Here is a 14,661-nt window from a genome sequence, read left to right on the forward strand (position 1 = left end):
TTTTTTATACCGGTTAAATCTATATAATTTAGACGTTATCTATATTACTATCTACCCCGCTTCCGTATATAGAGTCCTCTTTAAACGTAGCGCTTTAAAAGAGTATCTTTATTGGTATAGAGCTCTTTCTAGCTTTATAGCGGGTGTTTTTTTAGGCAAAGGCTAGGTTACGGGCCCGGATATCCTACTAGTAGGGAGGGTTAGCCTTTACGGCTAGTATCTTATAATTAGTTTAGATTTCCCTAATAAAGGAGGGTAGTTTTAGTCTATCCTCCGGCTAGATAAATTGTCTTTATTATATATTTAGCTAAATATTAAAATAGGACATCTATTTCCGGTTAAGGATTATATTATAGGAACCTAGGTTTGGGATATAGAAAGGGATACTATATTAGCGTTGTCCGTTAAGAGTAATATATAACTTTAAGATATAGGTAACCGGCTAACCGGCTTAGCTGTTATAGCCTTTTACCTAGATAGGCTTCTCTAATTAGGTAGCTTCTATATTTAGAAATTTGGCAACATTATTTATATAGGCAGTATTTATAAAGGCGAAGCTATTTGCTCTAGTGTTAATAAGGGCGGCTATATTTACTTTATATCTATTTTAAGATACTATATATAGAACGGTAAAATACTTTCTACCTATTAACTAACTAAGATTAATCTCTTTAAGATTAATAGGATACCCTAGGGGGGAGTCTTTCCCTAGAATTCTTTTTTTTCTAACTTATTGGATATTTCTCCTTCCTCTAACTCCTTAATATCGCCTATATCCCTTAGCTCTAGGTAAGACAAAGTAAAGTAACCCTTTTTATTGCAGTTATAGTATATAGCCGAGGTAGAGTTAATTAGGGTATTACGATGAGTACTAGTTAGGGGTATGGTATATAGCTAGTTAGGCGAGGCTCGCCGGTATATAGATGTGACAGCTTTTAGTATAAGAGTGGTTATAGCTTATCTTCCTACTTTAGCTCCTATAGGTGTAACTAATAAGTTTTAATTATTCTGGGGTCGCTTCTGCTAATTAGGGTAGGCGTTAATTCGCTTTAGTTCTAAGTCTAATAATAAGTAATAAGTTGCGAGTCTATTATACATTAAAAGGTTATTTAAGGTTATAGAAATCTTCTCTTATAGCTAGATTATTAGCTTATTATATAGGTTTAATCGGTAGTTCTTAAGGGGAACTTACCCTTCTCCCGTAAGGTGTAGGAATTAAGTCTAAAATTTAGTAAGGGGTTAGTTTGGTTTTATTATTAGGCAATTATAGTTATACTAGGCATCCTATACTTTGTTTAGGTTAATATAAATAGCCGCTAGGTGCTATATTATCTTATTAATAGATATAAATTGGATAGGGGAATCGTTCTTAAACTTAGCTTAAAGGTGCTGTTAGGCGTCCCCAGTAGTTTAACTAAAGAGGTAGAGCATTTTAGCTTCTTTAGAAAAAAAATAGTTATAGTTAACGTGGAGCTTTCCTTGTACTTAAATCCTCTAATTTTTAAAGGTAGGGTCTATCCTATTAAATAGTAATTAGGGGTTAGGGAGCTTAATAGACTTTAATTACTTTATTATTATATCCGTACTCCTTAGTATATTATATTTAGTAGAGTAAATAGGTTAACTAGGGCTTTAAGAAGGAGAAGCTAGGCTATTTTATAGGGCTGAAAGGCTTTTTAGGATCTTTTATAGGGTCTCTTATATATTCCTTACCTTAAGATAATTAGCTTTCTGGCTGGCTATAAAGGCGCAAATCTACTCGCGTACGTCTATAACGTTATTATTATTTTTAATTTTTAATCCTAATTAGATCTTAGGTTCCTCTTAGGTAAAGATAGCTCTCTTAGATAAGCTAGCTTTAGGTACTATTATTAGCTTCCTAAGGTTTATTAGTATTATACGCTTTAGTTTTAATTCTAGGGGTATAGGTCCAGTCCTGTTTAGCTTATAAAGTAAGATATTATTAAGGCCTTCCTAGGTAGCATAGAGTTGTTTTAGTGTCTAAGTATAGCGCGTTAACGTGTTATTGCAGACGAAGTTTCTTTTAGGGTGGTATATTATTAAGGCCTTCCTAGGTAGTGTAGGGTAAGCTTAGTATAATATTACGGCTCGTATAAATGCCTCTAAACCAAAGCTTATAGAATGCTATATTATAAAGATACTAAGCTAAAGAGAAGGAAAAGGGGTTGCTAGGACTGATGTAAATAAATATATAGGGTGAGCCGCTAAGGCACTAGCCCTAGGCGAGCCAATCGCAGGTCGGTAGAATATGGCAGAATTTAGTAGGTAACGTGCGATAGCGTCGTTATATTAATGAAGCTATCTAATAGCTAGAAGTTAATAAGAACTTAACAATTAATAAGAATCTTGTAAAGAGGATAAAGAAAGCCTAAGCCGTGGGGTAGAGAGAGATTGGTATACTAGGTAAAGTTTATAACCTTATTATATATATACGGGCTTTAGAGCGCTAGGACGACTTTAAAGCTCTCTATAAAAAATCTATTCCTTTAAATAGTAATACTTATTAAAACTTATAGTTTTTTATACTTAGAGTTATTAGGAAGTAAAATATTTAATTAGTAATTAATACGTATATAATAAAGTGGTATAAAGAAACAAAAGACAACTACCTTATACCTAATAATTGGAATATTATTAATAAACTAGGGTAACTTCTTATTAATTAACTAAACGCTCTATACTATGGATATACTAATTAAGCACTATAAGTAATTAAAGGTAGAATTTCTTAATAAGATTAAGCCCTAGCTAATTAATAATATTATAGGATTAATATCGCCTAAATTAACGACTTCTCTCTACTATTATTACTAGCTGGTACGCCTTTAATAAATACTATAAGCTCACTAACAAGACTTCCGCGTATGCGGCGTTAATCCTCCTATATCCGTCGCGTCGTAATACCTATATTACAAAGCACTGCAACAAAAAGTAGCACAAGGCGTTGTTTAATGCAGTAAGGAAGCTTTAGGAGGAGTAATATATGCATCGCGAAGTTAAACCAAAAGTTACCCCTACTAATTGCTCTACTAAGCCCTCCGAAACCAAACTTTATATACGCATGCTTAACGTTACCGGTAGTATAGAGAACGAGTATAAAGACTTTATTAAAGCAAAGCCCACCTTAATTTAAGGCACGGCTCTATAGTAGTAGCTTAATTTAACTCGTAGAGCTAATTACCTACGGCTTTCTTAGATGGCTATTAATATATTATTTATACCATCTATATTGGCAGAAGCTAAGCAAATGTTTTTAGGTGGCCGTTAATCGATTACGTAAGACCGTATGCAGCTTGGTAGTAGAAATATTAAACATACAGAGTGCTTAAAGAGTTGGTTAAGAAGTAATATTACGGCCAGCAGTAGACTTGTGGCTATAGATATAGTAGATAAGGCTCTTAATCGCGGAGTACTAATAGAGGAATTGACTATAACACTAAGCCAAGGATCACTAGCTTGACGATATCAATTTCGGTAAGAGATTAGTCGAATTTTAAAGCCCTACATGGCTTAATTTCTACAAGAACACCATGCTAAGGCTCTATATATTGTATCTAATATTTAATATTTAATATTCTTTCAATATAAGTTTTCGGTTCAATATCAATATCAATACACCCTTATATTGATATTGAATATAGAATACCTTACTAACTAGGGGTAGGGCTGTAAATACATGTGTAATATACGTGTAATACACTAAAAAAAGTGTATATTATATATCATAATCCTCGTAAGCTCCCTTAGCGTCGCCCTTATCGCCAAATCTGTATATATCCGGCTTAAAAATAGACTCTTCTTGATCCTTATCCTTTCCTTTATCCTTATCCTCGTCCTCATCCTCTTCTTTATTAAACTAGGTGTTTCTTTAGTCTCCAATTTTTTCCTTAATCCGTAGATTCTAGTAGATATATATAAGCTTATTTACCCGATCGTTCAGTAAGGAATTCCTCTTCCTACTATAAATATAACCAAAAGCAGACTAATTCCTTTCTGCAGCGCCAGTAGTAGGTGATATTGAAAGCGCCCATTTTGCCAATTAAATAAGCTCAGTATGAGAAGAGAAGAGGCTCATCCACCATACAATTACGTTCATCTTCTTTGCAGCTGCCCAATCAAGAGGCCTACTAAAAGGACCTGTTCTGGCTCGTAGTTAAAGAAGCTCAGCATATACTGTAGAGGCTTTCTTTTCATCGTTTTTATAGTGCCTTAATAGCCAACCTCCAACGCCTCTTATCTGCTTGTCGGTGATATTAACAGGCCTCTTATTACGCGCAGTCGGATCGCAGAGATAGGCAATGGTTATAAGCGTGTGGTAGATCTTCCTAAACTGTTGGCTAATAAGCTCCTACGCCTCTGAACGAGTAAGTAGAGTATTTGTTAAGATTAGTGCTCTTATCAATATTCAATATTGGTAAGAGGCCGTATTGGTATTGATATTGAAAAGATATTGAATATTGGACATAGTACAGTCTTGGTATGGTGTTTTATTTAAAAGTAGGCTCCGTACGCCCATAGGCTGTAGTAAAGCTTCAAAATAGCTACTCTCTCGGGACTGCTCTCTCACCACTACCATCACCTTCGTGATCCTTGGCGTGGTGTAGTAGATGTCGGCTGCTCTCTAGATTCTGCCAAGGCCTCCGAAGCTTCTTATACTACATTCGTCGCTATAGGCCCACATTAAACAGTACTACATTCCATTCTTGCCGTCGCGAATAGCTTTATGAGGGAGGATCGCGGGCGGGCTGCTACGTAGAAGTAGCTAACCGGCGCCTTTTACGAGGCCAGTGATTTAATTGGACTGGGTTGGAGTGGATTTGAGCTCGGCTCCAGTCCATCCAGCTAGTAAATAGATAGACTCCAGGAGCTCCATAAAGCTCCAATGCATATATATACTATATATAGAAAGGCTTGGCGTTAGTATGGTGTTGTAATAGGAAAGGTAGTGGTAATATAACTATTTACACCCTATTAATCACCTCATTAATCACCGCATCCTGATCAGCTTCAATAGCCGCATATTAATTCTCTAGATCCTCTAGATCCTCCTCATCATTAACCCCGTCGTCCTCTACTTAAGCGGCAGCCTCTGCAGCAACTACGGCAGCTAGTTAAGCTTTGGCGGCAGCTTTAAATAGTATCCTTTCGCAAGGCTCTCCTTCCACCTTACCTACTTCCTAACTGTCAAACGTGCCTTTTGGCGGAGGCCCATACGCGTACCGAAGAACCTTATTTGCCTTAATTATATCTATCTATAATTGGGCGCGTTAATCCTTAATAAGGATCTTATAACTACTAAAGAGTTACTCATATTTATCGCTTATTGGAGGTACGGCTAATATATTAAGGGTAAATTAAGTAAGATCGGGCTGGCTTTCGTTATAACGTTAAAGTGTTAATTCTCGTTAATAAGTACGCGATTAGTGGAAAGATATTCCTTAAAGCGATCAATTAACGGTGGTTCGTCTCGTGCTTTATGGGTCCTCTTAAGGCGTTTATAAGCTTAAGCGGAGGTGTATATTGTCTCTCTCGTAGAGGGCGGCTGTAGCGTAGAATTAGATGTAAATAAAGGCGACTAATCTAGTAGGAAGTTCTTGCCTTTATATTTAAGCTAGAGGACCTTAACTGCCTCCTTTACCTTTAAGATCCACTCCTTTTTTTCCACATGGTTGCCCTAACGATCAGTAAACCATTATATCTTAAGTGTTAGATTAAGAACAATTGCCGTATAGTAAGCTGCTGTATTATCTGCTTTAAGGTAGTATTTCTTACACTTCTGCTAGGCTGCACCTGCGCAGCCTGCCAAGTAGCGATAACCTTATGCCTTAGCCTTCTTCCGCGTTTGCGTTGAGAGCTTAATAAACTTATGTTTAGTATTTTTAAGCTCCAGTAAAAGCCAATTAAGTGTTTGAAAGTGGTCAGTAAGGCCCGTTTTCTGGCCTTCTACTATAATAGTTGCCTTATAGAACGTTTCTAGGTGGTTATATAGGTGTTTAAGCTGCTGCCAGTGGCGCTGTTGGAGAAGGTTGTCTTTGAAAAGCTGTCTTGCGCCTGGGGTAGGTATATACTCCGTGCAGAACTTCTAAATACGTTCTTTGCAGTTTAGAAAGCGTAATATGGCTAAGAATAATGAGTTCTAACGCGTCTGGTTATTTTAAATAAGCTAGTAGGTAGTTAGTATAGATATGGGAAAACGTTTAACTTTTTTAACACTGGTAAGATTTTATCAATTTTCTACCGGTAAAAATAAAATCCGGCGCCAAGCTGTCAGATCTTAACACTAAAGCTCTATATAAGATCTTATTACTTACCTCTAATCTATTAAATTCCGCTAAAGGCCCTCCTATTTTAATCCCCCGGAAAAAGCTATAACGCTAGGGTGTTATACAAATGTATTGCATAAGGTTGTAAAGTAATCCAACGGCTCCGCGCTTTCTCTATAACTCCTTAACCTTCTTAAAATCTATTTCGCGATATGCAGTTGCTAGTTCTTTATAAGTTCCTTCTACATTATTTCTAATAATAAAGGCCTAGGCGTAAAGGTTAGTAATATAGCTAAAGCAACGAAGCCTACGTCCTTTGCGTAACTTGGCTAACATATTTGGATATAGGGCTTAAAGAATTGCATTAATATAAGTATCGTTTAACTCCGCATTATCGGCTATAAAATACCCAATATTGCCCGAAATCCTATAGTCTTAAAATAGATCTATAAGGACGCCTACTATATTCTTACTACTGTGTTCGCTAACTACTTCACGAAGCCCAAGAACTACTTGGCGACGCCTGCCGTCTTTATTAATAAAGTGGCCTATAACTCCAAGAATCGCATGCGAATTTGGTGATGTTTAGAGATTAAAGGATACTAATATCATACTGCGGGCGTCCTTTAACTCTTCCCTTAGTAACTCCTTCCGCTTTTTAAACGATTATATTACCCATTTACGAATTGTTTGGCTTACTTAAGGAAGGAACTTAATAAGGCCCGGGTAGAGGAAGTAGAGGAGTTAACGAAAGTAGGTATTCTTAAACTAGAAGAAGGTAATATGGTAATAAACAATCTATCGGATTAGGAGAGCTTTAAAGGCTTTAAAGTTACGATTTAAATCAAGTAATCTAGCCTCTGGATAACCTTTAAGTATTAGCTAATTTAGGTTAACTTCCTTCTTAATAAAAAGCTTACCCGTTATCTTATCTATATAGTAATCCTCCATAAGGTGATCTATAGCTATAGACCTTCTAGATAACACTACGCAGAGCTCCTGCTTATACTTTAATCGCTTATAAATATAACAGTAGTAGAATATTCGGCGATCCTTAGAAGATTTTAACTAAATATCCTTACCCTACTTCCAAATTAATAAGGATCGCTGCTTTATATGTTTTGGGCCTTTTATTAAGGCTTTATATTAAACGTATTGCTTACTATAGAGCTTAAACTCCTTAATTGTTTTTAACTCGTCGGCTGCCGGATTAATACTCTTTAGTGCGAGTATAACGTCGTTAGATGCAGGCGGGCCATAAATTAATAAATATTGATCCATGGCGGAGGTGAGGTAAAAGGTAAGAATAACTCGATGGAAGTGACGACGACGACAGGAGCAACGACGACGGCGGGTGTATGCATTAGAGTCTTCAGATTGTATGGCTAATATACTACTTTTGAGACAGGAGCTTATTATCAAAGCAGCTGATTGGCTTACTCGTATGCATTAACACCTCTGCGCTCTATCCTTTTACTCCACCTGTTTGAATCGGGTTAGAGAACTGGAGCTCCAGGAGCTCTGCGGCTTCAAACCCACTCCATCCACCAATCAAATTGACAGGATCCACCTCCAATGTAGACCTGGCTCCGCGCTGGAGCTCCAACTTTAACCTAGTCCAATTAGATCACTGTACGAGGCGACTTTGGGGTGGTTACATTCGGTGTAGTATCGCTCGACGCGTTGTCCGACGCGTCGTCGTCACCACTAGAGCGGGTAAATCGATTAGAATTAAGCTTCTAAGTAGTTAAGGAGGGCGTATTATCGTCGTTAATTACGTTGGTAGATGAGGGGGGTATGGCGTTGATCAGGGGCAGGGTGTAGGGGTAGCGGTAAAAATCGTTAAAATTTAACGATGTTGTGCGCGATGGCATGCGAAGTCCGATTTGATGCTTGTAATTTTTACTTTCTATACATAGTAGGTTTACCTACCAAATTTGAAATGCGCACGTGTTGTAAGGAGACCTAAGAGTCACTTACCGGTATATCTAGTTTATTTTTACCACCTCAACTCCAAAAATCTTCAATATTCAACACCTTTTAGTATCGAACATATCGTATTGATATTGTGTCGACCGGTAGTCGGTGCACTGATGAGTAAGTAAAGAATAAGGACTTCACTATAAAGAAAAGAAACTATTTATATATAAGGTAGGTGTCGGAAATAGGAAAGGGGGGGGGGGTATATAACTAAAATGGGGGTAGTAGTACAACCGGAATGGGAACGGGGATAGGGTAATAGGCTAAATCCAACCTAAATCGACACACCCCCTAGCTTTAAGCCCTCATAGGTTAAAGCTGCATCGCGGATCTTGGCATAGTGTTAAGTCGAATATACCCCGTATCTTTATTAATTTAAATCCTTTCCTTAATATTAACTAAATTTAATTAATAAACGAAAGTCTAATGCTTCTGCCTTAGCAGAGCTTTTATTAAGCCGTCTGCTACTATAGCAGCAGTAGGCGTCCAGTTGATCCTAATTTAATCATTACGTACTTCTTAACGTAACCAGTAATGGTGTATATTAACGTGTTAGAGCCTCATAAATAGCTCTGGTCCGTCCTTTATAAGTAGTTAAATTATCTATAGATTATTATAATCAATCGTTTGCCTATTATCTAAGGTTAATCCAATTTCTTTAAAGAAGCGACTCTACTAGATTAATTCTGTGCCTATATATAACAGAGCTATAAGCTCTACCTTAGTGCTTAACTTTATTACTAACGTCTACTTAGTAGAGCGCTAATTAATTGGTCTCCCAAATAGGGTAAACAGATATCCTTCCGTACTACATCTACTTATTAAATTATCTTTAAACGCTGCATTACTTGCTCCTATAAAGACTTAACTCCCTATATTATGTTTTAAGTATTTAATTGCGAGAGTCCTTATCTAATAGAGGTAGGCAATTACTTAACGAGCTGCGGCGTTATAAAGGGGTAAGGGATTTTACAGGAATTCCGATAGCTTACTTAAAGCTCTTACTGTATTAGGTCTTGTAATATAGGTTATATAGAAGAGTAATCCTATTATCCTCTAGTAGACGTAAGTATGTTATTTTAAAGCTTTCTCTAGGTTTAGTAGAAGCCTATTAGTGCTTATAGGTATACTAACTAAGGGTATATTAGTTAAATAAATGTTATTAGCAATTTTTTTAATATAGGAGTCTTAATAGAGCTACAGCTTTCTCTAACTCCTCTCTCTTTAGACTTGAATTCTTAGGAACTAGAACAGTTTACCTAGGTCCTTTATTTCGTATTTCTTTATAAGCGCATTTTTAAAGCCTAAAAGCTCCAATTAGTTCCCCTTAGTGCTTATAGTATAAATATCGTCTATATAAAAGAATATAATTAGTTAATCGTTATAGTAGAGATACGGCTCTCCACTAATAGGCTTTAACCCTAATTTGGTTAGTTTTTAACTTAAGTCGTTATACTAGAGACGTGGTAATTATTAAAGTCCGTAGAGAGCTTTATGTAGTAATAAATATTTGCCCTTAATAGTAAATCCATCCGGATACTTAATATAAACTATTTTGTTAATTAAGTTGTTCGCAAACGCGTTAATAGCGTCGCCCTACTAAACGTTTAAATTAAATGCTATAATAACTACTTCGAGAGCTCTAAAGACCTTAGCTGCCAGAGTCGCCGTATAGATATCCTTATAAATTAACTCTTATAGATCGCCTCTTATATAAAGTTATACTTTAAACTTTATTAAATATCTATTAGTATCCGTTTTATAAGTAAATCTTTAAGTAGTAAGTATTGTTTTAACTAATAGAGTCTTATCTACGACCTTAAATATTCTATAACCGTTTAGGTCTATATATATTTTTAATAGCAGTAATAAGGAACTCTTCCCTATACTAATATCTTATAAGCTCCTTTTAGTTCTTAGGCGGAAGTAGTAGCTTATTATAATAGAATTTTTATAATATTTTAGGCCTATATAAAAGGCTACCTAAAGTACTTTAAGGCTATCTACCTTCTTAAGGTAAGTTAAATAAGCTATATATCGTTTAGGTAGCCTCCTTAATTATTTACCTTTTATAATATTGCCTTCCTTAACAACTGCGCCGTCTTTATCCTATAAGTTATCTTCTATAGATATATATTTATAATACGGTTATTAACGGGTAGAGAGAGCTAAGGAGCTTAAGGATCCTTTAATAGGAATTAACTAAGGTTCTAGCGTTTTGTCTAGGGTAAAAAAGGTAGGTAGAAAATTATCCTTTAAGGTTTATAAGCTTGCTACGTTATTGTCTTAATTGGTTACCTAGTCTTAATTTCTACTATTATCTACTTAAATCTTATCTAAAGTCTCGTCGTCCTTATTTAACGTCTTATTAAGCTCTTTTTAAAGCATCTTATTAATATATAACATATTAATTATCTTTAAAAATTAATTAGCGCGTTTATGGAGCAGATTTGCAAGATTTAGCTAGCTATTATTATAGACTAACTACTTATTAAATATTACGTCTCTTATTTATATTACCTTTTTTTTACTAGGTATATTAACCTTAAAGATATTTATTAACTAGTACCTAACTAAGTATCCAAAATAAGCTCTTAGCTTAAGCTCTTAAGTATATAAGAGGTTATATTTAGGCGGGTAAGCTTTATAGCCGTATATATATAGATAGGCTATAATTAGCTTTAATAGTAAGAGCCCTAGTGCCAACTAACGCTTTTTAAAAGGTGTTATCTAGTTAAGCTAGGCGTTTAGTATCCGATTAATTAAATATACTATAACTTTAACAATCTCTGGCCAGAGCTCTTCTGGTAATTAAGCTTTAATTCGCATATAATAAGTCTTAATAATAATTACCCCCTTAAAACGTTTAGTAAAACTATTCTAAGACTTTATATATAGGGCTAAGTGCTCTACTATAATTCCTTCTTAGGTTATCTAGCTATAGAAGTTGCTACTAAAAGAGGTTTCGCTATTAATTTAGATAACCATAATCTTCTAATTATATTAATACTTTACCCTATTTGAATATTATATAATCGCTTATATTAATAACAACTTTTAGGCAAAGGTCTTTATCTTATTTATCTGTAAGAATTTATTAAAGAAATATATCGTCCAATTATAACCATTATACGCTACAATCTCTAGAAATAAGTTAATATACGCTTAATAGAAGGGCCTAATTGCCTTATTAGTAGGTTCTCTTCTTAATATAATTTATAAGCCTTACTAACAGTATAGGTCTTATAGTTAATCGTTATTAGTCCTTCAAGCTTTATACCCCCTATCTCTTAGGGTAAATACTTAATTACTTTAGGTGCTGTATAACCTAGTCTCTTATACTAGAGCCTTCCTACTACTTCCTAATTAAGAGGGGGGTTTTATAATTAGATTACAAATAAGGCTTTTAGCTTATTATACTTAAGGGTTAATTAGTTATAATAGTACTCGCAATAGGCAAACAGTTAATTGTGACCCTTTTTATATAGTAAGTTCTTTTTATTTATAAGGGCGCGAAGAGGCTTTAGGGCAGATTTGAAGGAATAATATAAATTCTATCTAAATTTATAGGTATAGCTCTTGTAGAGAATAAGACGTTGCGTAAAGAAGAGAAAGGACTAACGTAAGAATCTTATAATTAAATGGTTAGGGGTCTTAGTGGTCGGTGTATGCGTATATACGCATATACGCATATAGTCCTTAACGGACTTCAGTAGAATCTAGTAGAACTTAGCAGAACTTAGTAAAAGTTAATTAAGCTAGTAAAATTTAGCGGAATTCGGTTGAGCATCGATTTTACTAAAGTATTTATTTTAGTAGAATTTGGTAGAGTTTAATTAAGTTGGCATAACTTGGCAGAATTTATCTATTAAGTGTTTTACTAAGATATTCTTACTATAACTAGGCTAGTCCTATTATACTACTCCCCTTTAGCCAGAGGCTTAAATAATTCAATATTCTAAGGTTTTTAGTTTTACCGTATTATAAGTATCGTAATTTATTTTAAGTTCTTTTTAATTTTAAGCTTTCTGCTATAGTTTTTCGTGTATTCGTGTTAGGTGGTAGTTATTTACCTTTATATCGTGTCTATCTAGCTAAAGTAGGCCGCAAAGGATGGTTATTATGGAATTCTTTTACTAAGAAAGGCGCGTTAGCCTTAATCTAGTTATAGGTTTCTTAGGTTTATATTTTATATCCTTTTTACTTAATAAGAAGTTTAAATTATTTAGATTATGTTTTCTATCGCATATTATTAATTAAGTTAATAAAGTAAGAACCGTTACCATTGTTAACAACTATAGGAGGTAGCGGCAGCACTTCGTAAGTTAAAGGTTTACCCTTTAAAGGTTATAGTAAGCTTACGTAAAATATTAGGTATATTTTTATTTTAGTTAGTAGTTTAAGCTTATAGGCGTACGGGCTAAGTTTCTTCTTAATTCGGTATAAGCCCACGAACTTCCAATTAAGTTTCTTTAAGGCCGTTAAGTCTTTATATTCCGTATATTTAGGTAAACTATATCGCCTTCTTTAAAGTCCTATACGGGAGCTTGTCCTTTATTTATATGCCATTCCTATACTATTTAAGCGTACGTTAATTCGCTTTATAGTAGTTCCATTAACTACTTTATTTAATTAGCGAAGTTATACGCGTTAATTAACCAAATCCGCTCAGTTATGGGTTCCATTATATTAATTTTAGGTTATAATTTAAATCTAAGACGGGGGTCTTGTTTATAGGTTATATAAAATAGCGTCACGCTTATTAATTCGTTTATTATATTATTCGCAGTAAACTTAGCTAATAGTAGCCACTTTTCCTAGTCGTCTTGTAGGTAGAAGCAGTATATTTATAGGTATTATTCTATAATCGCGTTTGCAATTTTAGTTTATCTATTTATCTCCAAATAAAATATAGTTAAGAGTTATATTTATATACTTAATTGCTTATATAGGGCTTACTAAAAGTCTAAAACGAACTAGCTTCTATAGTTAGATATTATTAAATTAGGAAGTTCGTGTAGCTTAAAGACGTATTTAATAAAATATTTAGCTACTAATATTGTATTAATTAAGTCCATGGGAATTATATATCGTATTTTCGTAAGACAATTAACAACTACTATAACATTCGTAAACCTATTACTACTAGGCAAGTTAACTATAAAGTTAATTAAGATATCTTGCTATCTTTATATTAGAATTGGTAACGGTTAAAGTACTCCTTATTTTTTTTTACGTAAGAAGTCTTTCTATAAATATACGTTCTATATACTTGAATATATTTTTGTACGTAGTTGTATATTATAGGCTAGCAGTATACTCGTTAAATAATCTTATAGGTCTTTATACGGCTAGGGTGCCCTACTATAAGGGAATTGTATATAAATTCGAGTATCTTAAATTATAAGGATTTGGAATTCGGAACTACGATCTTTGGTTAATAGTATAATTAATTATTACAAATTTCGCATTTAGTGAGTATAACATCTTTATACTGTCGTTTTCCATTTATATCGCTTTTATTATATCTACTATCTATATATCGTTCTTATATTTATATTCTATTAACTTATTAATTTCTATTTCCCATTTATTAACTTCTAATTTATTATTAAGTTCTATATTTAAAAACATAGAATATAGTTTCTTAAAACGTTTAGGGGGTAATAGGATCCGTAATTGATTTGTAATCCGTTTATCTAAAGCGTTTATAGGTAGGTCCTATAATCGTTATATTAATATATTAGGCTTCTAATTAAGTTTGCCTAGTTAGTATGTAATCTTAAAGTCAAAATATAAAAGGTATTTAGCCTAACGAATTTAGTGCTATATTGGCTATTTTATAGTTATAAAGTACTATAGGTTTTTATAGTCCGTTAGTACACGTATTAAAAATAGCAATCCTTTAAGTTTTAAACGCTATTATTTAAAGTATTTAATAATTATAAGTAGTTCCTTATTATATATCTTATAGTTTAATTTAATAAGGGCAAGTTTCTAAAAGAGAAAGGCTACTAGACGCAGCTCGCCGTTCTTATTATATTATAATAATACCCCTCCTAGTATATAATTAGACGAGTCTGTTTTAACAATACATTTGAGGTTAAAATTAAAGTAGGTAAGAATCGGGGTAGTTATAAAACGATATTTTAGGTCGTTAAAAGCTTATTTATATTTAGTAGTCTATTTAAATCTTATATTCTTCCTTATTAAGTTTACTAATAGCTAAATAATTTTTAAGAAGTGGTTAATAAATTAGCAATAGAAATTTGTAAATCCTAAAAATCCTTAAATATCTTATACGCTACTAGGACTTTCCTAGTTTATAATTATAGCGACTTTCTTAGGGTCTATTTTAATTCCATTATAGGATATAATTAGGCCTAAGTATGTAACT

The 14,661-nt window shown here is 33.8% G+C and overlaps 1 protein-coding gene across 1 annotated transcript; it reads right to left on the minus strand.

The window, feature by feature from the left end:
- Window positions 1-5,839: 5,839 nt before the first annotated feature.
- On the minus strand, window positions 5,840-6,043 carry K441DRAFT_588541 (uncharacterized protein; the record flags this gene model as incomplete). The annotated part of the gene is made up of 1 exon (XM_067644716.1): window positions 5,840-6,043. A coding segment is annotated over one exon (204 nt), but the record flags the coding sequence as incomplete, so codon positions are not given.
- Between the last annotated feature and the right edge of the window lie 8,618 nt (window positions 6,044-14,661).

The sequence above is a fragment of the Cenococcum geophilum genome (assembly GCF_001692895.1).
Source record: "Cenococcum geophilum 1.58 unplaced genomic scaffold K441scaffold_67, whole genome shotgun sequence".
NCBI classification, from domain to species: domain Eukaryota; kingdom Fungi; phylum Ascomycota; class Dothideomycetes; order Gloniales; family Gloniaceae; genus Cenococcum; species Cenococcum geophilum.